This window comes from Chlorocebus sabaeus, chromosome 4 (assembly GCF_047675955.1).
Source record: "Chlorocebus sabaeus isolate Y175 chromosome 4, mChlSab1.0.hap1, whole genome shotgun sequence".
NCBI lineage: Eukaryota > Metazoa > Chordata > Mammalia > Primates > Cercopithecidae > Chlorocebus > Chlorocebus sabaeus.
Window position 1 is genome coordinate 80,551,838 of NC_132907.1, and position 27,609 is coordinate 80,579,446.

At 40.4% G+C, this 27,609-nt stretch overlaps 1 protein-coding gene across 4 annotated transcripts in view; it reads left to right on the forward strand.

The window, feature by feature from the left end:
- Positions 1-26,408, forward strand: part of DNAH5 (dynein axonemal heavy chain 5) — a 318,561-nt gene extending 292,153 nt beyond the window's left edge. For all 4 annotated transcript variants that reach the window (XM_037988724.2, XM_007961228.3, XM_037988725.2 and 1 more), the window contains 5 exons: positions 1,622-1,837; positions 7,573-7,785; positions 14,931-15,083; positions 15,501-15,732; positions 24,632-26,408. In XM_037988724.2, the coding sequence (XP_037844652.2) occupies positions 1,622-1,837; positions 7,573-7,785; positions 14,931-15,083; positions 15,501-15,732; positions 24,632-24,783 (966 nt within the window). In that variant the 3' untranslated portion in view covers positions 24,784-26,408. The remainder of the gene's footprint in view (positions 1-1,621; positions 1,838-7,572; positions 7,786-14,930; positions 15,084-15,500; positions 15,733-24,631) is intronic.
- The last annotated feature ends 1,201 nt before the right edge of the window (positions 26,409-27,609 follow it).

Genomic DNA, 27,609 nt, shown 5'->3' on the forward strand with positions numbered 1-27,609 from the left:
AGGAATTTTCTTTGAGGAAGATGATAGATTAGGGAGATTTAGAACTAGGAGACCTACACAAATCACCTGGAGTTCTGTGTCTGTGAAACTTCGGCTGCCACAGCAGTAGGGCAAAGGCAGCTTCTCGACCCAATTTGTCTGTTTTCCAATCCATTTGACTAATCTCATGACATCTGCTCCTTAACCTTGGCCCAATGGACAGGCTTAAGGATATGTCCAGGAGGCTGCTTTGTGTAAGAGCTTCCTCCAAGACAGAGTTTCTCAACCTTGGCACTATTGACATTCAGGGTTGGATCATTCTCTGTCATAGGGGGCTGGCCTGTGCTGTTTAGCAGCATCCCTGGCCTCTGTCCACGGGATGCCAATAACAACCCCCTACCCAGTTGCAAGAACCAAAAATGCCTCCTGAAATTGCCAAATGTGCCCTGGGGGGGGGGCAAAATTGTCCCTGGTTGAGAAGCACTGACATAAGAAGAAATAGGTAGATTTCTACAGGCTGTTTGGGAATACATAGGGAAAAAATTCTGATTTTTAAGGTGACTGCGTCCTCTTTCTCTATACCTAAAATTCATTATATCATTATTTAGTCATCTCTTTGGTCTCTTAAGATTTATCTCAGAGTAAACAAACTAAAACATAACAGCCCCAGAGAGCTAAATTTATCAGTATATTTACATGTTTTTTGATATATAAATGTAATGAGTTTATCATCTATTACCACCTCTGCACTTTTATTAATTCAAATCAGCAAATATATTTGCCTTACTGTACTGCATGTATCTTTAAATCATCAGCACTGAATAGGAAAAGTGGCCATGAAGGTATAAATTTAGGGGTGCCTGTACATATATTTTTTATATACACCCCATCTCACAGTGCATTTGAGGTAGCTCATCAGAAGACATTATGCAAGAGGGAATAAAATGAGGGAGAGGAAGGGAGGGAAATGTAAGTATGACAATAATTAAGTTAAGGATAAGATTCATACATAGAAATATGTGTCAACTTGTCAGTAAATTGTCCTTTTTTTCAAACAGTTGGGGGATCTTTTTGCCTGCTTCTCCTGCTTCTGCCTGTGTCCCACACATCTCTGTCTGTTTTTTCCCTCTGACTCTGCTGCTTTCTCAGTTTATGTCTTTTCCTAGTCTCTGTCTTTTTCCTTGGGAGAGTACAACTCCTACCTGCTGCCTTTATTTGGACCATGATCACTAAAGCTGTCATTTCCTGGTTTCTTCTAAACATAATAACCATTAGCTATACAACATTGATTTGGACAACTGGTTTGAATTCAGTTAGACCATCAGAAAGCAAAACACGAATCCACAACTCCCTTTCTAACTCGCATGTTGTATAACAAGACAGTCTCTCTCTGATTCAATTTTATTTGAGGTGCAGATTGTAAAGAGCCGTGAGCCTAGTGTCTGTTTCTCAATGTTAATTGGTTTTTAAAGGAAACTTTTTTGATTATTTTCTGGGGAAATTATCGAGGTTTGTAACTTGACACCAATAAGACTTAAGTCAATGCATATCCTCATAAAAGCATTTTTGTTTCCCAAGATAGTGACATTTAGACGGTGCTTATGTTGGCAGTCTGTACTTATCTGAGGTGTTTGTTGTTCAGAGTTTGCCTGCCTACGACAGTCCTGAGGTGTTTGGGCTGCACCCCAATGCTGACATCACCTATCAGAGCAAGCTGGCCAAGGGCGTGCTGGACACCATCCTAGGCATCCAACCCAAGGACAGCTCTGGCGGAGGGGATGAGACCCGGGAAGCGGTGGTGGCCCGGCTGGCTGATGATATGCTGGAGAAACTGCCCCCAGACTATGTCCCCTTCGAAGTGAGTTGATGAAATTCTAACAGAATGTCAGCTGGGGTTGGATAGCTTTGGTTGGGAGAGTGAGGAAGAAGAAAGGAGGGCAAAAAATAATTTTCCTGAAATTAAAAAACATTATTTTAAAAACCAGCTTCTTAAAGAACCAGATAAAGAAGTTTTTGCATCCGTGAATGTAATGTAATCTTATATATATAAACCATATATACCTATATAAACCTTATATATAAAAGCAATATATAAACCATAAGGAAACCTGTTGAGAATGTTAATAGTTATGATTGATTTACAAGTGTGTACTGATGGGTTAGGACTGCTTTTCTGAACCTTCCCTGAGGTACTTTACATTGCATTTGTTCAAAAGAAAGTGAAGTATTATTAAAACACCTGATTATTGAAAAATACATTTTATGTAGTTTAATGTACACCTTAAAATTCAGGCCTTCTTTATTTCAGAGAGTCTACATTTATATCATTACTTCTGCAGCTTCTTCATCTCACAAGTTTTGGAAATTGGTATTTTTAGTATATAAGCAGTTTCTAAGCAAATTTATGATGATGAAAGTTAATTTTTTGACATCTTTTTAAATTGCATTAATGCTTTTAAATTTTTTTCATGAATTATTGGGGTATAGGTGGTATTTGGGTACATGAGTACATTCTTTAGTGGTGATTTGTGAGATATTGGTGCACCCATCACCTGAGCAGTATACAATGCACCATATTTGTAATCTTTCATTCCTCGCCCCCCTCACATTCTTCCCCCCAAGTCCCCAAAGTCCATTGTATCATTCTTATGCCTTTGCGTCCTCATAGCTTAGCTCCCACTTATCAGTGAGAACACGTGATGTTTGGTTTCCCATTCCTGAGTTACTTCACTTAAGATAATAGTCCTCAATCTCATCTCGATCGCTGCAAATGCTGTTAATTCATTCCTTTTAATGGCTGAGTAGTATTCCATCATATACACACACACACACACACACATATATATATATGTGGTATACATACATACTGCAATTTCTTTATACATTCATTGATTGATGGGCATTTGGGTTGGTTCCATGATTTTACAATTGTGAATTGTGCTGCTATAAACATGCATGTGCAAGTATCTTTTTTGTAGAATGACTTCTTTTCCTCTGGGTAGATACCCAGTAGTGGGATTGCTGGATCAAATGGTAGTTTTACTTTTTAAAGGAATCTTCACAGTTTTCCATAGTGGCTGTACTAGTTTACATTCTCACCAGCGGCGTAGAAGTGTTCCTTGATCACTGCATCCACGCCAACATCTACTGTTTTTGATTTTTTGATTGTAGCCATTCTTGCAGGAGTAAGGTGTTATCGCATTGTGGTTTTGATTTGCATTTCCCTGATCATTAGTGATGTTGAGCATTTTTTTCATATGTTTGTTGGCCACTTGTATATCTTCTTTTGAGAATTGTCTCTTCATATCCTTAGCCCACTTTTGGATGTGATTGTTTGTTTTTCTCTTACTGATTTGTTTGAGTTCTTTGTGATTCTGGATATTAGTTCTTTGTCAGATGTATAGATTGTGAAGATTTTTCTCCTACTCTGTGGGTTGTTTGCTCGCTGTGCTGACTGTTCCTTTTACCATGTAAAAGCTCTTTAGTTCAATTAGGTCCCAACTATATATCTTTGTTGTTACTGCATTTGCTTTTGAGTTCTTGGTCATGAAATCCTTGCCTAAGCTAATGTCTAGAAGGGTTTTTCCAATGTTATTGTCTAGAATTTTTATAGTTTCAGGTCTTAGATTTCAGTCCTTAATCCATCTTGAGTTGATTTTTGTATAAGGTGAGAGATGAGGGTCCAGTTTTATTCTTATACATGTGGCTAGCCAATTATTCCATCACCATTTTTAAAAAAGGGTGTCTTTCCTCACTTTAGGTTTTTGTTTGCTTTGTCAACGATCAGTTGGCTGTAAGTATTTGGGTTTATTTCTGGGTTCTCTGTTCTATTCAGTTGGTCTATGTGCCTGTTTTTACACCAGTACCATGTTGTTTTGGAGACTATGGCCTTATAGTATAGTTTGAAATCAGGTAGTATGATGCCTCCTGATTTGTTCTTTGTGCTTAGTTTTGCTTTGGCTATGCAGGCTCTTTTTTGGTTCTATATGAATTTTAGAATTTTTGTTTCTCATTCTTTGAAGAATAATGGTGGTATTTTGATGGGGATTGCATTGAATTTGTAGATTGCTTTTGGCAGCGTGGTCATTTTCACAATATTGATTCTACCCATCCATGAGCACGGGATGGGTTTCCGTTTGTTTGTGTTGTCTGTGATTTCTTTCAGCAGTGTTTTGTAGTTTTCCTTGTAGAGGTCTTTTGACTTCTTGGTTAGGTATATTCCTAAGTATTCTATTTTTTTGCAGCTATTGTAAAAGGGGTTGCATTCTTGATTTGATTCTCCACTTGGTCACTGTTGGTAGAGAAGAGCTACTGATTTGTGTACATTAATCTTGTATCCAGAAACTTTGTTGAATTCTTTTATCAGTTCCAGGAGCTTTCTGGGGGAGTCTTTAGGGTTTTCAAGGTAAATGATCGTATTGTCAGCAAACAGTGACAGTTTGACTTCCTCTTTACTGATTTGGATGCCCTTTATTTCTTTCTCTTGACTGATTGCTCTGGCTAGGACTTCCAGTACTATGTTCAAGAGGAGTGGTGAGAGTGGACATCCTTGTCTTGTTCTGGTTCTCAGAGGAAATGCTTTCAACTTTTCCCCATTCAATATTATGTTGGTTGTGGGTTTGTCATAGATGGCTTTTATTACATTGAGGTATGTCCCTTGTATGCTGATTTTTTGAGAGTTTTAATCATAGAGAGATGCTGGATTTCGTTGAATGCTTTTTCTGCATCTATTGGGATGATCATGTGATTTTTGTTTTTAATTCTGCTCATTTATTAACTTGTGTATGTTAAACCATTCCTACATCCCTGTTATGAAAGCCACTTGATCATGGTGGATTATCTTTCTGATATGTTGTTGGATTCAGTTAGCTGGTATTTTGTTAAGGATTTTGGCATCTATGTTCATCAAGGGTATCAGTCTATAGTTTTCTTTTTTGGGTATGTCCTTTACTGATTTTGGTATTAGGGTGATGCTAGCTTCATAGAATGAATTAGGGAGGGTTTCTTCTTTCTCTATCTTGTAGAATAGTGTCAAAAGGATTGGTACTAATTCTTCTTTGAATATCTAGTAGAATTCTGCTATGAATCCTTCTGGTCTTGGACTTTTTTATGTTGGTAATTTTTAAATTACCATTTCAATCTCACTACCTGTTATTGGTCTGTTCAGGGTTATCTAATTTTTCCTGATGAAAGCTAGAAGGGCTATATTTTTCCAGGAATTTATCCATCTCTTCTGGGTTTTCTGGTTTATGTGTGTAAAGGTGTTCATAGTAGCCTTGAATGATCTCTTGTATTTCAGTGGTGTCAGTTGCAATATTGCCTGTTTTGTTTCTTAGTGAGGTTATTTGGATTTTTTCTCCTCTTTTCTCAGTGAATCTTGCTAATAGTCTATCAATTTTATTTATCTTTTCAAATAACCAGCTTTTTGTTTCATTTACCTTTTGTATTGCTTTGTTTTGTTTCAATTTCATTTAGTTCTGCTCTGATCTTGGTTATTTCCTTTCTTCTGCTGGGTTTGAGTTTGGTTTCTTCTTGTTTCTCTAGTTCCTTGAGGTGTGACATTAGAATGTCAATTTTTATCATATTACCAGAGTTGGTTTTCTGGTTCCTTCTCATTTGGGTAGGCTCTGTCAGAGGGAAGGTCTTAGGCTGAAGGCTGTTGTTCAGATTCTTTTGTCCCTCAGGGAGTTCCCTTGATGTAGTAGTCTCCCCCTTTTCCTATGGATGTGGCTTCCTTTGAGCCAAGCTGTAGTGATTGTTGTCTCTCTTCTGGGTCTAGTCACCCAGCAAGGCTCTGGGTCGGTACTGGGGGTTGTCTGCCCAGAGTCTTGTGATGTGAACATTGTCTGTGGGTCTTACAGCTGTGGATAGCGACATATGTTCTGGTGGAGTTGGCGGTGGAGTGCAATGGTGATTTAATGTTCTGTTTTTGTGTTGGTTGACCTCCTGCCGGGAGGTGGTGCTTTCTAGAGAGCATCAGCTGTGGTAGTATGAAGAGAAACCGGCAATGGGCGGGGCCCTAGAACTCCCAAGATTATATGCCCTTTGTCTGCCGCTACCAGGGTAGGTAGGGAAGGACCACGGCGTGGGGGCAAGGCTAGGTGTGTCTAAGCTCAGCCTCTCATTGGGCTTGTCCTGCTGTGCCTGCTTCAATTTCTTCAGTGGGGGTGTGTGTTCAGGAGAGGAAGCTCTCTCTTTCCCACTTCTGCAGTTGGGGCACTCACAGTATTTGGGGTGTCTCCTGGGTCCTGCAGGAGCAGTCTACCTCCTTCACAGAGTCTGTGGGTCCTCTTGGGATTGCTGTTTTGTTCTTGCAGTCGATCCGGAGCTAATATTCACGATGCAAGCCTCTGAACACTGCTCTGTCCATCCGAGTCAGAGCTGCAATCTAGTCTTGCCTCTGTCCCCCAATTGTTTTCTTTTTTGACATCTTAATGAGTATTGTGGAAAGAGTTACCCTGATAGTATTTTTTTAAATCTTCAATTATCCTTTGAGTTGCAAACAATTCAATTACATATGCACTCACAAAAATTTTAAAAAATATTTACAAAACAAATAAAATAATAAAAATATTTGATTAAACCAAGAGTAAGAGGTAGCGGATTTTCCATATAGTTTTAAGAGATGACCTGGACAATCAATTGGTTCTTCTAGCACAGAAACACCCTATTTCTTTGTATTTTTCCCTTTTGTACCTCATTTCAAGAGGAATCCTTTAGCATTTTGTGTCTTCTGTACCCCCACTGTTTTCTACTAAGCAGGCTACTAATTTTGGCTGCTAATACTACAGACTGAACTTAAGGACCTTTAGTTAAGGGGATAATGTCCCTGGAATAACCTCTGATCACTTGCTTGGAGAAAAATCAATACTGTTGTCAGCTGTCATAAACACACTTCATTATAGGATCAGGAAAGGCATCATTCATGTCTAACGGGTTGAAACATTTAGGAAGCGATAAAAATGTCTAAAAATAGAATGATAACTACATAAATAAACATGGTAAGTAGCAGGAGTTAGAAGAGTCTCCATCCTTTTGCTGAATTTGTCAGTGCTACCTTAAGTTATAGCAACTCGGCCTACCACAATATCTGATACATAGAAGACTCTGGATAAATACTTGTAGGATGATAATGAATGGATGTGGGGTAGATGGTTACTTTGATGAAAAAACAGGAAGCTCTTAAAAGAGAATTCTAGTTTCTTGAGACAGCCAGCAGAATGGTTGTGTGTGTGTACATGTCTGCTTGTGTGTGTCCACATGTGGGTTTGAAAGAGCTCAGATTGGCAGAAAGGGAGTTTCCCAATAAGTGCATTTGCTCTTTAGAAGACTACATGGTTGTGGTCATGCAATTTACATTCTTCTGTGAATTCATGGCTGCCTGTTCCTTCCCACATGGCATGAAAATTCGGGCTGGTCATCTAACAGATACTTTTTTCTGTTTTCTTTTTTCTTTTTGCCATGCGATAAAATAGAAGCTTATTATTTATGGAATAGTAAGAATTTGGACCTGTTCAGAGGCCCCAGGGCACAAGGTCTGTAAAATCCTTAGTAGCTAATTGTTAACATGTGCTTTGAATGTCTCCATGGCAGGTAAAAGAGAGGCTGCAGAAGATGGGGCCATTCCAGCCTATGAACATTTTCCTCAGGCAGGAAATAGACAGGATGCAAAGGGTACTCAGCCTTGTCCGCAGCACCCTCACTGAGCTGAAACTTGCTATTGATGGCACCATCATCATGAGTGAAAATCTGCGAGATGCGTTGGATTGCATGTTTGATGCTAGAATCCCTGCTTGGTGGGAAAAAGTATGTATAAGCTTGCTGTTATCCTGCCTGTTCACCTATTGTTGTGAAGAGTTGTAATTGGCAAGTGGAAAGCATCGAAGGATAATTTACTCAACATGGTTCTTTTGCATAGGGACTAAGCCCCTTACAACCCTGTGCTTTTAGACCGTAGGTAGGGAAGGAAGTTTTTTTTTTTAGCAAATCCCACGGATCAGGTTCTCTGCTAGGACATTTTACATGCATTATTTTACTTAAATTTTGTATTTTATTGCTCTTATTTTACAGTTGAGAAACTCAAGGTTTGGACAGGTTAAGTCTTTTCTCAGATTACACATCTAAGTAGCCAAAGAATCAGAATTTGAACCCAAGCCCCTGGACTCCAAAGCCCATGATGTTGGTTTCATAGAAGAAAATTTGCCCCCTACCCTCACCCTCACATCAAAAGTCACACCAAAAAGAAAAAAAAAATGTTTCTGCTATATGCTGTTAAAATGGGAGGAGTTTCCTTATCCCCCTCGCAGGACATGTGACGGGGTGTGGCTCGGTTTTCCATGCCCTGCCGCTCAAATCCCTAGTGGGAGCATGCAGAGGGGCAGGTCGTGGGGACTGTTTTGGCGCTCCAACCCCATGGCAGTGTCTAGGGTTGAGTGTTTACAGCTCCCGAACGGGTGTGTGTTACAGTGCGCTCTTTCAGTTTTGCCGTCTGCAGGTGGCTTACGTTAATCAGCTCAATTAGACCCTCTTCCTTATCGCAAGGACAGAGGGCTTTCTGTATCCTGGGTTCTTGCCCTAGTGTACTGGAAAAAATGGCTCATATGTGGGCTTAGAGGTTGGGTGCAAGGTTTTATTGAGTGGTGGAAGTTGCTCTCAGCAAGGTGGAGGGGGAGCCAGAAGGGGGATGGAGTGGGAAGGTGGTCTTCCCCTGGAGTTGGGCCACCCAGTGACTGCACTCTTCTCTGACCGTGCCTGAGCAAATTCCACGTCATCCCGCTGTCAGTGGTGTTTGTTGGTCCTGCCAGTATCTGCTGGTGTCTGTCGGTATGCTCCTCTGCGCTTCTGCTCCTCTCCACGTCCAGCCACTTGTGTGTGTGCCCACTATGGTCTCTTGGGCTTATATGAGCACAGGATGGGGGGCATGGTGGACCAGGGTGGTCTTGGAAAATGCAACATTTGGGCATGAAAAGAGGAGTGCCTGTTCTCACTTAGGTCTGTGGGCACAAGCCTGAGGGTGGAACCTTTGCCAGGGACCGTGGCCTTCTCTACCCAGCACTTCCCTGCCCCCCTCCAGTATCACTATATCTGTAAATATAGTATGTAGTATGTATATATCAACCTCAGCAGACAAGAATTTAACAGCATGCTCACTGGTTACTTGTTAGTAATTATGCTAAAGACAGATACAGTTTTAAGGAATAATTTTTCACTTGGAAAAGTGAAATGAGTTCCTGAGTGTCTTTGTAAGTAGGAAAATAAGTGTATTTTAGTAGAGGACATTTGAAGGGATGGAGCCTGAATGGTATTCTTCTCTTTGTTCTGTATTTGTGTGTATGTGTGTGTGTGTGTGTGTGCGCGCGCGTGCAATGTGTATGCATATGCACACCCATGTTATGGGGAGATGTAAGTGAAGTTGCTAAGATTAATTATGGTAGAAAAATACATAGGAAGAGTAGGAGGTGGTGTCTTCTATAACCTATTTCTTGGGAAAATCTGGATCTGCCCCATGGCTTCCTTTCCATCTGACTCCTGCCATGGTCTGGGGGCCTCCACACCCACAGCGTGAACCCAAGTAGGGCTCGCCTGACAGGTCACCCCAATGTCGCTGCTCCCTAGATTTTCAATTCTACTCCGCTTCCTCATTCGCTTGCCCTGCCACACCTAAAGGTTGGAAGGAGGGGGAAACTAGGACAGAAATGCAGGCATGGGAAGGTGACAGGATTCACCCCTTTGAGATCTCAAGTTATGAATGTGAATGAAACCAGCCTTCACCAGTGTGCATCGCCTCCAGCTGGCTTCAACTGCCAGGAGTAGGCTTGGAAAGGCGGATACTTGAGGAGCTTCCGTGTTGTACACCCACCTGGAGAGTGCAGTGGCAGGTGTGCTGGAGTTTTTGGCTGCCATAACAGAGTACCACCGACTGGGTGGCTTAAGCAACAGAAATTTGTTTTCTTGCAATTCTGGAGGTGGCAAGTCCAAAATAGAACTGTTGACCAGCCATGCTCCCTTCAGAGTGTCTAGGGGAGTATCCTTCTTTGCTTCATTCTACCTTCTGGTGGCCCCAGGAGTTCCTTGGCTTGTGGCAGTCCTAGTCCGATCTCTCTCTTTGTCTTCATATGACTTTGTTTGCCCTGAGTACATTCACAACATCTTCCCTCTCTGCATATCTGTCTCTGTGTCCAAATTTCCCCTTTTTCATAAGGACAGCAACATATTAGAGTAGGGTCACCCTTATGCCCTCATTTTCACTTGATTTCCTCTGTAAAGACCCTGTTCCCCAAAAAGATCATGTTGTTAGGTGCTGGGGGTTAGGACTTCAACGTATGGTTTGGGCGGGGACACAGTTCAACCCAAGGTGGGAGAGGTAGCTAGGTCGTGGAAGCCATTCTCAATGGGGAGATTATAATGACAGCAGGTGAAGACGAGAGGTGAGGAGATGGGACAAAAACTGTTAAAGACTTATTTTAAAATTTATTTTACTTGACAAAAATTATATACATCCTATGATGTGCTACATGTTGTTTTGAAAGATGTGTATCCTGTAGAATCGCTAAACTGGGCTAATTAACATAGGCATTACCTCACATACTTAATTAACATTTTCTTGTGGTTCAGACCTAAAAGCCACTCTCAGCAATTTTCAAGAATACAGTCCATTACAGCCAGGCGCGGTGGCTCACACCTGTAATCCCAGCACTTTGGGAGGCCAAGGCGGGCAGATCACGAGGTCAGGAGATGGAGACCATCCTGCCTAACATATGATGAAACCCTGTGTCTACTCAAAAAATACAAAAAATTAGCTGGGCATGGCGGCATGCACCTGCTGTAGTCCCAGCTACTCGGGAGGCTGAGGCAGGAGAATGGCATGAACCCAGGAGACAGAGCTTGCAGTGAGCCGAGATCATGCCACTGCACTCCAGCCTGGGTGACAGAGTGAGACTCCGTCTCCAAAAAAAGAAAAGAAAAAGAAAAAATATGGTCTATTGCCATAAACTATAGTCACCTTGTTGTAAAATAGATCTTTTGAACGTACTTCTCCTATCTAACTGAAATTTTATACCCTTTGATCAACAACTTCCTATTCCCTCCCTCATCACCCCACCCTCTAGTCTCTGGTAACCACCATTCTACTCTCTATTTTTATGAGTTCAACTCTTTCAGGCTCCACATGTAAGTGAGATGGTGCAGTATTTGCCTTTCTGTGCCTGGCTTATTTCACCTAGCCTAATGGAGATGGGACAAAATGTATGGATGAGGTGAAAATCATGGAACCAAAGAATCAGATACTTAGGTCAAAGGACTGTCCTTGAATACGTGAACTGGAAGTGGAGGTTATGGTTGGAGAATGGAATGTGGAGTGGGGATGGTGCATGTTGGATTTCTTAAGGCAGCTAAATAGCTCTTTTCTCCATCTGAATTCCAAAGCAATTAAATGGCAGAAAAGGAGTAGTGCAGATTAGAGAACATTTATTGATAAAGCTAATATTGAACAATGTGGCTTCAATCTGCTGGAAGGTGAGTTGTGGGGTTTCAAAACCAGAATTCGGAATTAGACAGACTTACCCACCAGCAGCACTACACTAGACAATTTCCTCTACAGAGACTTCCCTGTGAAGCTAGAGTGTGCAGGAGCAGAAGAGAGTGTGTGCTCCCTTTCCCCCTGCTACCCCCAGCAATAAAAGCAGAAGCAATAAAAGCAGAAGGGGCTGGCTGGCTGGGCTTCCTAACTGTATCTCCATCTTTCCACTGCTGCTGTGGCTTCTCCAACCTCCTGCTGCCCTAGTGCTAAGCCACTGATCATACTTCAGGACCTGCTGTTATAGCTGCATCCTACTTCCTTATGTCCCTCACCAGCTGGGTACATCCTTGGCTCCACACAGTTACTCTGGGACCCTCATTATGGAGGCCTTGTCATCTGGGAGCTGTACCACCTGGAGCATGTGGCCTCTGAAGTCATCACAGCAGAGGGAAGGGAAATGCACAAGGCACCCCAGGTCTAGACTTTCTGGATTAAGAAGTGACCCATGCCACTTTCATTCACAGTCTGTGGATCAGAACTAGAGCCTTGGACCCAACCTAACTGCATGTGAGGCTGGGAAGTATAGGGGGCACATGGGACATCTGATGAGCAGAACCCACCTCTGAAACAGCAAGAAACCAGATGAATTTCTTTACCTCCTGGGAGTGGGGAGAATGAGAGGGTCAAGGATCTTGGAGTGTTATAGACAAGGAGCTCTCTCCCCATCGAAGGAAATATAGGAGTGGAAAAAAAACGCACCTCCCAACAGGCTAGTGTTTGGGGATGACAAAATTTAACATGAGAGTACGAGAGCAGAGGAATAAAATGGAATGGACATCAGGGTCATTAGAGAGCAGAGGGTCATGAGATAAGATAGTAGGGTGTTAAACGCATCGTTCACATGGGTGGCTGAAGTCACCTAGAATGATTAATCAAAGTAAATAAAGGCAGTATATGGGTTTTGAGTATGCACTTACTTGGCCAGAATACCCAGGTTCAAATCATGTCTCTTATGGGCTATCTAACTTGGGGTACGCTAGTTGCCTTGTTGTCCCTCAGTTTCCTTAACTGTAAAAGGGAAATAATAGCATTATATAATTCCTAGCATTATTGTGAGAATTAAATGAGTTGATATGTGTGAAGTGCTTAGAACAGCGCCTGGCATGTGGCCAGTACTATGTAAGTGCCTGTGATTATTAATAGCAAAACCACACCACCACCACCACCATCACCACCACAACTACCATCACCACTACGACCATCACCACCACTGTCACCACCACAGCCACCATTACTGCCTCCACCACCATCACCACTATGACCATCACCACCACTGTTACCACCAATTGCTGCCTCTGCCATCACCACCATCACCATCACCACCACCACCACCACCTCCACCACCAACACAATCATCATCATCATCCTCAGGATTATTTGGGGGATTGAGTAGAAGAGTAAACCAGGAGCCAAATTCCTTCATGGATAAGAGGAAGTGACCAGTAGGTGATAGAAGCAAGTAGGGGTAAGGATAGTATGTCTGGATGACATGAGACTCAAAAGAAGAGAATGATGTAGCATGATGACCTGGCAACAACAGTCAGAAATGACAAGGTCGTCTCCTCTTCCCCTGGTCCTGAGGGTTGTTGAGTATGAGGACAGCAGTAGCCTACATTTGGAGAAGGCTGTGAAGGAAGCAGTCTGTCCTGGGTTGAGGGTGTGGGGTCGGGGGCAGACTTCAGTTAAGGGAAGGGATGGAGAGGATTTTCCAGAATGAGATGGAGGATCTAGAAGAGTTTCCTGATCATGGCATTGAAGATGCTGAAGGTAGAGTGGAAAGGCTTGGGAGGGAGGCTTGCCTCTTGTTATTGCCAAGGACGGGGGGGATTGTGTCAGGTTGGGGCTGCACAGAGAGGGTAGCATACAGACATGAGGTTGGTGGGTGGGGGGATAGAGGGTTGGCCTCTGTAGGTTACTTGGCTAAATGGGAAGGCGGTAGGACTTGTTTAGTGCCGAGCCTCAGGTATGTCATCCAGAGCTTCAGCAGATTATGAGGCAGTGAGTTCTGCAGGCAGCATATAGTGAGTAGGACTGCGTCTTGTTGTCTTCTCCATGTTATCTGATGACACCACCCCCCATCCCTCTCATCACATAGCTTAGAGACTCGGAATCAGCTTTGACCAGACCCGTTTATTTCCTTCTCATCTTTAATAAATCCATTGCCCATGCCAGAGAGTTTTCTATCTGAATTGCCTCTTCTCATTGCCAAGGACAGAGGGAGACTCTTCCAGATCACTGACCATTGTGAGTTCCTTCCCTACCAAACCAGACCATCCACCTCGGTAGGACCTGGGAGGCTCTGGAACAGGAATCCCTGTCAGGGGGCACTCTCATTAGCAGCTCCCTCTGCCCTCAGACCGAACGTAGTATAAAGTACACATGTCTTTTAGTTAACAGACCTATAATGATAGCAGACAATGAGTGATTTAATTCTTAAATTATGATCTTTTTGTTCAGGTTTTTATTCTTCTCAGCTTCTTATCAGACTTTGGAATCTCGATAACTCTTGAAAATAGGCAAATTAATTCTTAAGGTGTTTGAAATTCAAGTGTTATACCCAGGTTGATTACTACATTTATTCGTACATAAAATATTGCAATTACGGTAAAATGTTATAATCTATGATTTGAAGATACCTTCCACTGCTGCTGCTCATGGCATTAATGACATATCCACGCCAGTTGTCGTAATGGAAGCCCCACAGGTGAATTCAGGGAGAAAGTCAGAAGCAATAAGTGCAAATAATTTGTGGATGACAAAGAGTCTTGGGTTTCCATTTTTTGCTCCTTCAAGAGAGGAAACAAAAATGTATTCTAAAGTGACAAACACTCTGGAAAAGAACTGTTGTTCACCCCATTACAATTAAGTGTAGCAAGTCTTCTACATCTTATTATCCATGGGATCTATTTTACAGTGTTGATTTATCTTGATAAGGCCATGAGCATATTTATGTAAATAAAAATCCTTTTCTGTGTGTTATAGATTGAAATTGTAACCTAAGGAAAAATGATGAAAGCCTTGAAATTTAATCCAATAAATTGTTTTGATTCCTTTACAGCAGAATCAGTGATGAATATATTGATACATGGAAAGTGATTCGATTGACATTAGGTATCTTGAACAGTTCTGTGAGTTGATCTGATGTTCATGTGATGACCAGTATATTCTGTCATATCTTAGTAGCATTACTATTATTAAGGAGAAAGAATAATTTGAAACACTTATGCCAGAATCCAGGGAAAATTCATGACTTAGGGACTTTTTTCATTATAAAAGTGAAATTGATATTTCATCATTTTTTTGGTGGACATAGCTGGTTTACACTGCAGTATTAAACTTATATCAATTAATTATTTAAATGTCTTCACTGCAGGCTTCTTGGATTTCAAGTACTCTGGGTTTCTGGTTTACTGAACTTATAGAAAGAAATGGCCAGTTTACCTCGTGGGTTTTCAATGGCCGACCTCACTGCTTTTGGATGACAGGCTTTTTTAACCCCCAGGGATTTTTAACTGCAATGCGACAGGTAAAAGCTCTGATTTGCACCCATTGTGTTATTATAATTTTCCTCCATGGGGTTTTCTTTCATTATAGTTTTAAAGACTATAATAAGACAGAGAATGACTGTCTCTTTTTGGTACTAGCAGTTACACTGTCATGAACATAAATCCCAGCCACTTGTTCTCAGGCTGCTAGCTCGACTTTCAAAATATTTATTTCTTATTTTTGTATTCGATTTGATTTTGTATTTCTTTTTAAAGTAGACATAGCTAAATTAGGATGTGGTTTTTTTTTTTTTATGAGAGAATCTTGCTAGTTCTTTACGCACTATTGTACTTCCTTCGAATTAGAGTGATTTGGAGCCAAGCTTTCATTATTGTTATGCTCTTTCTATTAAGATAAACCTCTAACTGCTCCATTCATCTTTTGCTGCCCTGAATAGGAAATAACTCGGGTCAACAAAGGCTGGGCTCTGGACAATATGGTGCTTTGCAATGAAGTCACCAAATGGATGAAGGATGACATTTCTGCCCCTCCCACAGAGGGTGTCTATGTCTATGGCTTATATCTTGAAGGTGCTGGCTGGGACAAGAGGAACATGAAACTCATTGAATCAAAACCAAAAGTGCTTTTTGAGTTGATGCCTGTCATAAGGATTTATGCAGAAAACAATAGTAAGTTGTCTTGTACCTTCAGTAAGTGTTCGCATTGTTCGTTTGGATGACATTATCAACATGGGGGTTCATCATGTTTGTCATCATGTAGTAGAGATTTTATTCTCTTATCAACCAGCTTTACATTCACACCCATGTTTAATGGGGACTTACTGACCTCTAGGCACTTTCTTGAGTATATTGAGGAGGGAATAGTTCTAGATAGTACTTGCTTATCTAATAAAGCAGATTAATATGTGTGGATACTCAGGAAATACTAGCTGACGAGATAAGAAAGAAATTTTTGGCATGGTTAATAAGCATAGGGAAGGAGAGTGAGATAACACGGGATGAAGTGGGCAGGGGCTGAGTCTCAGGAGCATTTGGGCCTGGACTGAGCTTTGAAGAATGGATACAATGTGGTGGGGTGAGCTGTGGTAAGGAGACTTTCTAGATGAGGCTGCACAGGGCTCAGTTGGAGGCTGTGGCTCTACCAACTTGGAGGTTTGAACCAGGTAGTGAAGTCTAGATTGAATTCAGAGGCATTTGGCTTAATCCTATAGCTAATGGTAAAATACTGGGTTCTTATTTCTGTCTTTGAATGTAATAACATTTCTGTGAAGGACACACGTGATTCTACTTTAACAAAATTATCAAAGCTGTACTTGACAAGTCTAAAAATGCCTAAACTATTTTCCATTGTTGGATTGATGTTTTCTGGAGGCTCTTTTTTTGGTCACCTTTCACTCAGCTAACATCTCTACAGCGATAACCACATTTCAGCACATGAGGGAATTCCCTGTTCATTTTAGAAGCATAACCCATAAACTCTACCGATGGTAGTGGATTCCAAGGAAGTACTGATTTTACAATAGAAGCACAAGAGATTCTAACAAGGGATAAAATAATTAATGAACTATAAGTGTGTGTGTGTTTGTTTGTTTGTTTGTTTATTTATTTATTTATTTATTTATTTATTTGAGACAGAGTCTCGCTCTGTTACCCAGGCTGGAGTGCAGTGGCACGATCTCAGATCACTGCAACCTCCAAATCCTGAGTTCAAGCGATTCTCCAGCCTCAGCCTCCTCAGCGCCCAGCCCCAGGTATTTATTTTTTAAGGAAACATGTGCTGGATGTCTAATAGTTACCAGTCATAACCTTAGGTGCTAGGGATGGAAAGATCATTATGAGCCAGATCCAGCCCCCAGAGACTCACAGTCTGGTGAAGGAGACCCATAGTAAGTAAATAATGAGAATACAAATTGATACATGTTACAAAAGAGATGCTCAGAAAGAAAACATAGAGATGTCTAGGAGTTTAGGGGTGATTGCTTTTGAGATGTGCTTTGGAGGACAAGAATGATAGTTATGGGGAGTTAGACTTTTCGTGGCAGAGGGAAATAGCATTATCTCTCTTGGTCATTCAATGACTACTTACTGACAATCTGCCAAGCACTTCCCTAGTGTTGGGATGGCAGAACTGAGAAAAGACCAAACAGGCTTCCCATTCTTGTGGAGCTGAGTCGCAAACAGGGGTGATAGCCATAAAAGAAACAAATATAGTTGGGCCTTGTTACTCACAGATTTGTATTTGTGAATTTGCCCACCTGCTAAAATTTCTCTGTAGCCCCTGAATCAATACTAATGACACTTTTATGGTCATTCCCATGGTCATTCACAAACATGTGCAAAGCAGCAAACAGTTGGAGTTGCCAGACATACATATTCCTAGCTGGGGCCAAACAAGGTGAGGCTGGGCCTTCTTGTTCCAGCTTTCATATTACAACTAAGTGACCTGTTGTGGTCTCTTTAGTACCATGTTTTTCAATTTTTTTTTTTTTTTGGTACTTTTTCCTATTTAAAATGGCCCCCAAGTGTAGTGTTTAAGTCTGCTGTTTCTGAGCACAAGAAGACTGTGTCTTATAGAGAAAATACATGTGTTGGACAAACTTCCTTCAGGCATTAGTCATAGTGCTGCTGGCCTCCAATGCAATTGTAATAAATCAACAATATATATTAATAAGATATCCTTAAACAGAATCATACATAAAACCAGATTATGTGTTGACTGGTTGATGGAAATGTGACCAGAGGCTTGCAGGAAACTAACCCTGTGTTTCCCCTAGGAGCAATGGCTTGGCATTTGTTAATTCAATATTCATGGTGACTTTATAGGACCTAACTACTGTGAATAATGAGAGTTGACTAGAAACGAACATACTGATTTCAGATACTTCTTGTTTCTCTGCAAAAAAACACATGCGTGGTGTCTTAGTCCGTTTTCTGTTGCTATAACAAAATACTACAGACAGGGCATGTGATAGACAATAGAAGTTTATTTTGCTCCTGGTTCTGGAGGCAGGGAAGTCCAAAGGCATGATGCCAGCATCTGGTGAGAGTCATTCCACGGTCACAAACGGAAGGTAGAAGTAAGCATGTGAGACAGAGAGGGGCACCAGGGGCTGGACTTGGTTTATAGCAACGCACTCTTGCAATAATTATCTCACTGGCATGATAATGACATTAATTCATTCATAAGGGATTCACCGTTTTGACCCAGTCACCTTTTATCAGACTCTACCTCCAAATATTGTTGTACCAGTGATTAAGTTTTCAACACATGAAATTTTAGGGGACAAATTCAAGCCATCCACATGGTTCGAGTGTAAGGTAACTTAGGAGTTCTGTTAGGAATATTGAGCTGAGATCCAAGTGACAGAAAGGGGCTATGCTAACATCCTGGAGCACAGGGAAGAGTGGAAAGTCATGAGGTGGTAATGGATGTGCTGGGTTTGGTGAAGAGTTTAGTTCTGGGATTTAGAAGACAGACCTGGTTCAGGTTAGCTGGATGTCAGCAGTGTGTAGGTGGATAACAAAGCTTCCACATGAAAGAGGTTCTTCAGGTAGAGGTGGAAATGGGGGAGTCGGAAGAGACAACTGATATTTATGGAGAATGTTTAAAGGTGGATTTCACACCATGTCTCATTTAGTATTTTCAAAAGTTTGCTAGAGAAATGATTTTTGCTTTGACAACAACAAGCTAGAGAGGTTGTGATTTGTTGAAGGGAATAAGGATTACCTTGGGAGGGGACCAGTGTTTAAAACATGAAGGAAGAAGAGCCTGTGAAGGGGAGAGTTGAGCATCAGATTAGGAACACGAAGGTTCTCAGCACACTGCTTGGCACATGGTGTAGTTCAATATTTATTAGTTGAATCAAAAAAGATAAATGTGTCTACCTGGGCTTAGGCAAGCATACTGCTTATGGCTTTGTATTTACTGGTTCTTAGGGTAGTGTGACATCTTGGGACAGTAATTATTTTATAGAAATAATAATCAAGTGTTCCTTTAGCCAAAAATAGTATTTTAGAGAAATTGCTTTATCATATAATTGCATCTAGTCAACATGTTGTAAAACCGTTTCCGTTATAAAATGAAATAAAAACCTTTCTCCAGTTGAGTTACATGGTACTGTTTTTTCTTGTGACTAAACTATAAAAATCCATGGCAATTTGACACTGAACATCTCAGCATGGTGGTAATAAAGTAATAATTTTATAATACTGGCAATTCTTTATGATTTAAGAACAGATTTTTATAGAAGAACTATATCCACCCTCTGTGTGTTAGCCAGTGGTGATGCTCATTAGCAGCAGGTAAGGGAGAAAAGAAAATAAGCAAAGGAAAAGGGGCTAATTTCAAAGTATTAAAAGAAAACTTTAGTTCTTTATTCCTTTTTTGATTTCAGTAAGAGCTGGTGGAAACTTGGTTTGTTGTTAAAATAGCTTTGTTGTTGAAGAGGTGTTTCTTTAGTAATGGAAAACTAACATTCTGTTACCCTTTTCATGTGATACATTTAATTTTTACTCAATTTTGATAATTGAGCAGGGCTCTGATTGACTTAAAGAGGTGTGTAGCATCATTAAAGACCAAAGTGCAGCATTTAAAAATTGGAATTCTTATAGTTAACCGTTTTTCCATTAATATGAAGGAAATTTCTCAATTTAAATAATCATTAAAATATAGATATGGGACTGGTTTATTTGTTTTCTACAAGAAGAAATCTAGATATTTATTTTAACTCTAAAAATTGAGTGACACGCCCTCAAACTTTAAAAAGAAATCATGTTTCTTGCTAGAAAATCACGGAAAAGTCATTCAAATAGTGCTCAATTCACCAAGAGAGTAAAGCCACACGCACACCATCTAGATTCTCTGTTCTCAAAGGAAGCTGAAAAGGACAGATAGAAGAGAGACATGTGTCTTCACAGATTTATTATATGAGCAGATTGATGATTCTCAGCAACCTTGAGAGCTGTAGCTGACGTGGCGGAAAACTGTGATTGGAACATTTGTGAGGGACGAGGCAAGCCTTCTGTGTACCTCTGATCACTAAGCAGGTGCAAGAGGGGTCTCAAGGGTTATTTCCTGCTAAGGAAAACATGTATCTAAGAATGCCGTCTGACCCATTTTGACCTGAGACTGTGCAGATTTGGGACTGGGGTGGGGATAGCCATATGTGGTGACCAGGAGTGGAGACCTCCTGGCTCCTAAGCCCACAGGGTTTAATTGGCTGTCAGCTTGTAAACCTGGAAGTCTGTTAAAGTCATGGGAAACATGAGTCTGGGAAGTTGCTTTAGCGAAAAGGTCCATGTGTAAGTAGATGCATGTGTGTGTATGTGCGTGTGCCTGTGTGTGTACGTGCGTGTGCCTATGTACGTGTGTGTGGAGACAGAGAGATAAAGAAGTGTCAAATAACATCTCTATCTTAGGCACCTTCCACATTCCAGGCATTATACTATACCAGACACATACATGTGTTACCTTATTTAATCTTGACAACAACTCTGGCAAATTTATCGTCCTCATTTTGCAGATGGAGAAATTAAGGTTTGGAGACCCTGGATAATTTGTCCATGATTCCTGGCTACTGACAGTGAAAGCTGGTATCAGAATCACATTTGTTTGTTGTGAGGTATATGCAAACCTCTGGGAATTCCCATGGTTAGTCTTCTACTTGAGATTCTGTGTTTATGTGTCCTCTCAGCGCCTGGGACGAAACTTGAAAATAAAGGCTAAATTCAAAATGAGGACAGCTCCCTTGAATATTGAAGTCCTGAGTTAATTTTTCTCAGGTACCTGTTAAGGTAGACTGTAGGCAGTGGGAGGGCACAGGGAGAGCCCTCTGTGGGTGGTTTTCTCCCTCCCCATACCTCCCTCCGTCATGCTGCAGGCTGAAAAGTGCTCATGCCCCTGTTCACCGGTAGAGGACTCTGAGCCGGGGGCCAGGATATTCGAATTGTTCTCCTGGCTTTTATCATCCTAGTCATTAGTCGTGTGGCATTGGAGGCCTATCTAAAATATGCCACAAATTGAACTCAGGTATCTAGTTCTGTCCATTTCATTTTCATGTTTTCTGCAAAGACAGAGGTATACATGCATAGTGCATCCCAAGTATTGCAGAGATGAAGTGGAGAGGCCAAGGATCCATTCTGAATAGGTTTCATTCTCAGTTATCACTACAGCTTTCTAATCTTGGACAACTCGCCTCCTTCTGTTCCAGTTTTTGAATCCGTAAAGTGATTAAATAGCAGTACCCATCACACAGGATTGCTGAGAGAATTAAACTCACAGTGTTATTAGGAAAAATATGTATTAAATACTTCCTATATACTGACAATGTACTGACAATGAACATAGGATGCATTTAATACATATTTTTTCAATTGTTACTCTTATTAACATGCTTAACTCAAATGCTTTTTTTTTATTATTATTATTATACTTTGAGTTCTAGGGTACATGTGCATAATGTGCAGGTTTGTTACATATGTATACTTGTGCCGTGTTGGTGTGCTGCAGCCATCAACTCGTCAGCACTCATCAACTCGTCATTTACATCAGATATAACTCCCAGTGCAATCCCTCCCCCCTCCCCCCTCCCCATGATAGGCCCCGGTGTGTGATGTTCCCCTTCCCGAGTCCAAGTGATCTCATTGTTCAGTTCCCACCTATGAGTGAGAACATGTGGTGTTTGGTTTTCTGTTCTTGTGATAGTTTGCTAAGAATGATGGTTTCCAGCTGCATCCATGTCCCTACAAAGGACACAAACTCATCCTTTTTTATGGCTGCATAGTATTCCATGGTGTATATGTGCCACATTTTCTTAATCCAGTCTGTCACTGATGGACATTTGGGTTGATTCCAAGTCTTTGCTATTGTGAATAGTGCCGCAATAAAGGAGTGAAAGAAATAGTGTATATTAAGAGTGAACTGTCCAGTAATTTAAATGTTATGAGCAAAAGGGTGGTTAAATAAAAGTATGACTTAACGATTCTATAGAGTCTCTCTATGTAATGGTTATTTTGGATGTTGGAAGCAATATATGGATGCATACTCACATGTAGATGAAAAATGCAAGATAGATAGGGAAGTTAAACAGTCAGAAAATGAAATTCCCCCAAGGTGTTTTATTAAAACTTTTAAGACCCTAAAGGATATAGCTTGCCAGTTTGCACACGCTCTCCTCTCTCCTCCTCCTTCTGGAGCCCCAAGGTTTTAAACGTATTTAGTGGATTTGTTCTACCTACCTCGCATGCTTATTTTTGTCTTCAAAGTTGTTTGTCTAAGCAGGGGGATGGTTTCGAATCATCTGCTTATGTAGTTGTTTAGCATCTGTCAGCGTTTTCACTATGAAATTATATCTTTGGTGGCTTCTAATCCTGCCGCAGAAGTTTGCTGCATGCTGTGACTTGGCATGAGCACCTTCAGCTCTGAAGCAATTAAAAATAAATAGAATTGGATAAATATTTCAGAAAATTATTTTTACCTGCTTATTGAAGAGAATGCTATTTTTTTCCTCCATTTTTCTTTTGGGATTAAAATCCAAGTAGTCAAATACTTCTCAAGTTGTAATTATTGTAATTATCATGAGATTCAGATGTAAGGCACCAAAACCTTACTTCAAGTTTATAAAATGATGGTAAATCAAATTTGCAGCAAGAAGAAGAATGAGTTATATATTTGTTACATGTTTAAAGATCCTAAGATTAAAGGATTTAACTATATCAGCGAGTATAGTTAGTGTTAACCGCATTGCATGATTCGTTGTCATTCATTTACTTGTTCAGAATTTTTCATATACATTTGCCTAATTATTATTACTAGTGATATATGCACAGAAATTGGAAAAATTACACTGAGACTTAAAAATTAGGTATCACATTGTTTTAGGTTGTTTCTAATGATTAATTTCATGAGATTAAGGAAACACAGAGTTTTAAAATACTGTAAAATATCTTCGTTGTTTTAGAAGAAGGTTTCTCAGTTTTGGTACTATTAACATTTTTGGTCTGGATAACTTTGTTTTGGCGCGGGGGGGGGGGAGGGGGGCTGTCCTGTGCATTATAGGATGTCAGCAGCATCCCTGACCTCTATTCACGAAGATGTTAGTAGCAAGCCCACAGTTGTGTTAACCAAACATGTCTTCAGATATTGGCAAATGTCCCCCATAGGTAGAATCATCCCTGGTTAAGAATCACTGCCTTAGAATTATTTATTTTATATTGAAACTTATGTATCATATTATTATATTCAGATGTTTCACTTCTTCTAATACAATTAATTAAATTTATAGTGGATATGTGAAAACACAGGGCACAACAGGTTAAAAGGTCTATTGGATCAAATAATGAGACTTTAGCTTCTGAGAGTGCCTTGCTTTTATAATGTTCTGGAAAAGGCAAATTTTTGAGCATGTCAGTTTTGAGAAATAAATTCAGTAACTCTGATATGTTTCAGTGCCCATGTTTGTAACATTAATTCACAAAAGCAGAGCATCCTCTTAGTTAAATGTCATTTCACTTCAATAGTTAAGTGAGGATTTTTAAAAAATATAATATTGACTTTCCAGAAGAGTACAGAGATGGGTGTAGATACACTCTTGTCCTTGAAAAATGTATAATCTGGAAGAGACTATAAAATAATACACTCCTTCCTGAGATGCATGTTAGGAGGTGTGCAGGTAAACTACTGTGTACAGAGTGGCTCTCATAAGACACTAATGAGGCTTAAACTCCCAGGCTGCTCACAGGCAGAAGCTCCTTCCAAAGCCTACTTTTTTATTTGTAAATTTCACTCATTTTTTTTTTTAAAGAGGGCCCTCATGAATTGTGTGAGTTTAATTCCCCACAGACCTGGGCCTGTCTCTGAGTATGGGGTTTCCAAGGCCGGAAAGAAAGGGAGCCTGTGGGTGGAGATGGATGTGTTAGAAAGGATCTCTGAAGGATGGACACGCATAGATTGCCTTTCATTGCAGTGTCATTTTGGAAACTGCATCTATTCTTCTACTCCGGAAAGGTAGATTGAGTCTCAGAGAGGTGAATTGGTCCATTACTCTCTGCTTCCCAGCAATTTTATTTCTCTACATTTATAGAGAATTCACAATACCTGATTTAGCTGGGGGGTGGGATTTAAGATGTGATGTAAACTATGGCCTGCAGGGTTGAAGATTTTGAAATAATAAAGTAACGCCCACTGGTGCTGGATGCCTGATTAAAACTGACGTGTGCGCACTCAAGGTTTGTTGGGGAGATGAAGGAGAACAGGTGGAGGGGGATGTTGAGTTGACAGGTGCAAAGGAGAGAGAGGAAGCATGTGCGCTGAGTTACTGTCCATGGTTTGGGGCAGGGGACCAGCAGAGGCCACCAGACGCTGTCTGGGTGTCTTGCCACAGCTACTGGCACCCTGTGGGAGCGTCTGCGTCACATCCAGGAATTGCCTGGCCTCAGAAAGAATGTGCCTCATTCTGCCAAACCCATCTGTCTTTGAAATGACCTACAGAATGCAGAAGCGTGGCTCTGCACTCTCCTTGGGCACTTAAGTGGGAAATTCACCAAGTTTTTCTTTTATGATATTTTGTAGCTTTACGAGATCCTCGGTTTTACTCCTGTCCCATCTATAAGAAGCCAGTTCGAACGGACTTGAACTACATTGCCGCTGTGGACCTCAGGACGGCCCAGACCCCTGAACACTGGGTGCTCCGTGGGGTTGCCCTTCTCTGTGATGTCAAGTAACATGTCGGGAGTGTTCCCGCCCAATGCTTTGGAAAATGCAAGATCTAAATTGTTGTAACCTTTGTTTCTGTATGACTGCTGGACAGTGTATGTCAGGTCGTTTATGCAATTAATGAGCTGCATAGGTTTTCCCCACTCCTTAATTGGGTGCTTATATTTTACCTGTTTCATCATTAGTGACCAATGTCTAAGTTTGTTGAAAATACTATTTAGTGATGAAGTGTGGCCCTCAAATCCACAGTAGTGCATTTTCTTCTTACTTTGCTGTGAAGACCAACTAGGGTAAGCACAGTATTTCTCTGGAAGGAATTACTATTCTTCTGTTAATATGACCTGGTAACAGCCAAGTTCTTGAAGGTAACAGGGCAAGTTTGTGCTGATTTTGCTTCTATTGCCTTTCGTATTTAGGTCAAGTTAAGAGACTTATTTTCAGGGTTTCAAGCAGCCAATTAAAAATACCTTTTAAAAAATAGAAGGAAATAGAATAATGGGTTAAGAATGTAAATAGACAATTTATGCAAGCATAAAGAATAAATGTAGAGCAATGTTTAAGCCTACTTGTAATTAATAATGAGATACTAATTGATAACTCTTATAATAAAAATTAAAGCTAAAAGTAAATCATAGCATGCTCTCAGTAAATATCCACTCACAAATTGCTAGAGCAGTGTAAATCAACCCAACCTTTTTTGTAAAATGATTAAATACAGTAAGAGCCATAAAAATATTCACACACTTGGATCTTTATTTTCTCTGTATCCAGGAAACAATCGAAAAGACTGAAAATAGTCTATATAAAATTACATTTAATAACAAAAAAATGGAAATGTCATAAATATTCAACAATCAGGCTATGCTTAAGGAAATTAGGAGATATTAGGCAACCATAAAAATAATTGTGAAGATTCCATAATATGAAAATGGTAGACTCAGACTGTTAAGTGAAAGATTTAGTTCACAAAATATTGAGTACACTGTGATTATAACAGTGAAATATATTTACATATGGACAAAGATTAGATGGCAAGATAGAAAAATAAGAACAGATATGATAGCAAGAGTTATAGTTGGCTTGAAAAAAATGTGATGATTAGGAGAAAAAATAAAGAAAGGATAGAAATCTTAGTGTGTAGGGATGTCCTATGGGCTTTTATTAATTAGGAAACATTATCAAATGAACTTTTCACATATATATTTTTTAAAATTCTGGTTACAGGTTATTAATAACTCTTCATCTAACCCATTGACTAGAAAATTTGGTCAGTTTTAAATTAGAATTGTGGTTTACAAACTGTTGGTTAGCTCTGGATCTGTATGACTGCATTTGTTTTGATAAATGGTTTTTGGGAGGTGGATACCAGGAGACAAGTGTGGGTCCCTCTTGCTGGGCTTCATTCTATGGACCAGGATCATTATTTCATGCTCATGATGATGAGAGTGAAGCCTGAGTGGTTCCTGTGACTCCCCTCATCGTAGATGATACTGTTTTCATGTGAGTTCTTTCTTTTGGTGTGGATTAATGTATCAGTTAATTTGTGTGAATTGTGGTGAAACAATCATTTCATTCTGAAAAGCAAGTAATGAAAATGTGGACATCATGGAATTAATAAAATGTTTTTACTAAATGCCTCATTCATAATTGTTGTTTATCAGAAAGGGGGGTAATTGACACTAAGTATCTAGAAATAAGCTTTCAAAACTGGATTTTTTATCAAATAGTTTGAAAATGTGTCATTCCTATGATTTTGTGATACACATCTGTTAGTATGCATGCATGAGTCTTGGAGACCCAAAGTAGAAAAAGACCATGAAAACAACTAAGAATTTTTATGAACTAATTCAACATGGCTGGCCTCTGAAGCAGTGATGAGTCAATGAGGCCCTTTTCTGCATAGCTGCCCACTCCTACCCGGGCTCCTCCCACCAAAAGGTGCCAGGTATTCCACAGTCAGGTAGGCAAGGCAGAACCGATTGAAAGAATCTCTCCTGCAATGGAGAGGCTTCCTGATGGTCTTGGACATGGAGTAAAAACCGCCAGGGGCTTGGTACCATTGCAGAGTCATGCAACAGTTTTTTTCAACTGTCGCAATATTGGTTTACTAAAAAATATTTATTTTGCACCTCCTGTGAAGACTCTCTGCTGAACTGGTGATGCAATGGTGGAAAAAAAAAAAAAAAAAGCACAGTGCCTAATCTCATAGAGTTCACCTGAGAGGTATAAATGCAGAATATAGTAATTATTCAGGTACATATGTAGTTGTATTAGTATTAGTCTGTTTTCACACTGTTATAAATAACTACCCAAGACTGGTTAATTTATAAACAGAAGAGGTTTAAAATTGACTCACAGTTCCATATAGCTGGGGAGGCCTCAGGAAACTTATAATCATGGTGGAAGATGAAGAGGAACTATGTGCATCTTCACAATGGTGGAGCAGGAGAGAGAGAACATGAAGGGAACAGTCACACACTTTTAAACCTTCACATCTTGTGGGAACTCACTATCATGAGAACCGCACATGTGGGAACTCACTATCATGAGAAACGCACATGGGAAACTGCCTCCACGATTCAATAACCTCTCACCAGGTTCCTCCCCTGACATGTGGGGATTACAATTCAAGAAGAGATTTGGGTGGGGACACAGAGCCAAACCATATTGTTCCATCCCAGCCCCTCCCAAATCTCAAGTCCTTCTTACATTTTAAAACACAATCATGGCTTCCCAACAGTCCCCAAAAGTCTTAACTCATTCCAGCATTAACCCAAAAGTCCAAGTCCAAAGTCTCATTTGAGACAAGATAAGTCCCTTCCACCTATGAGCCT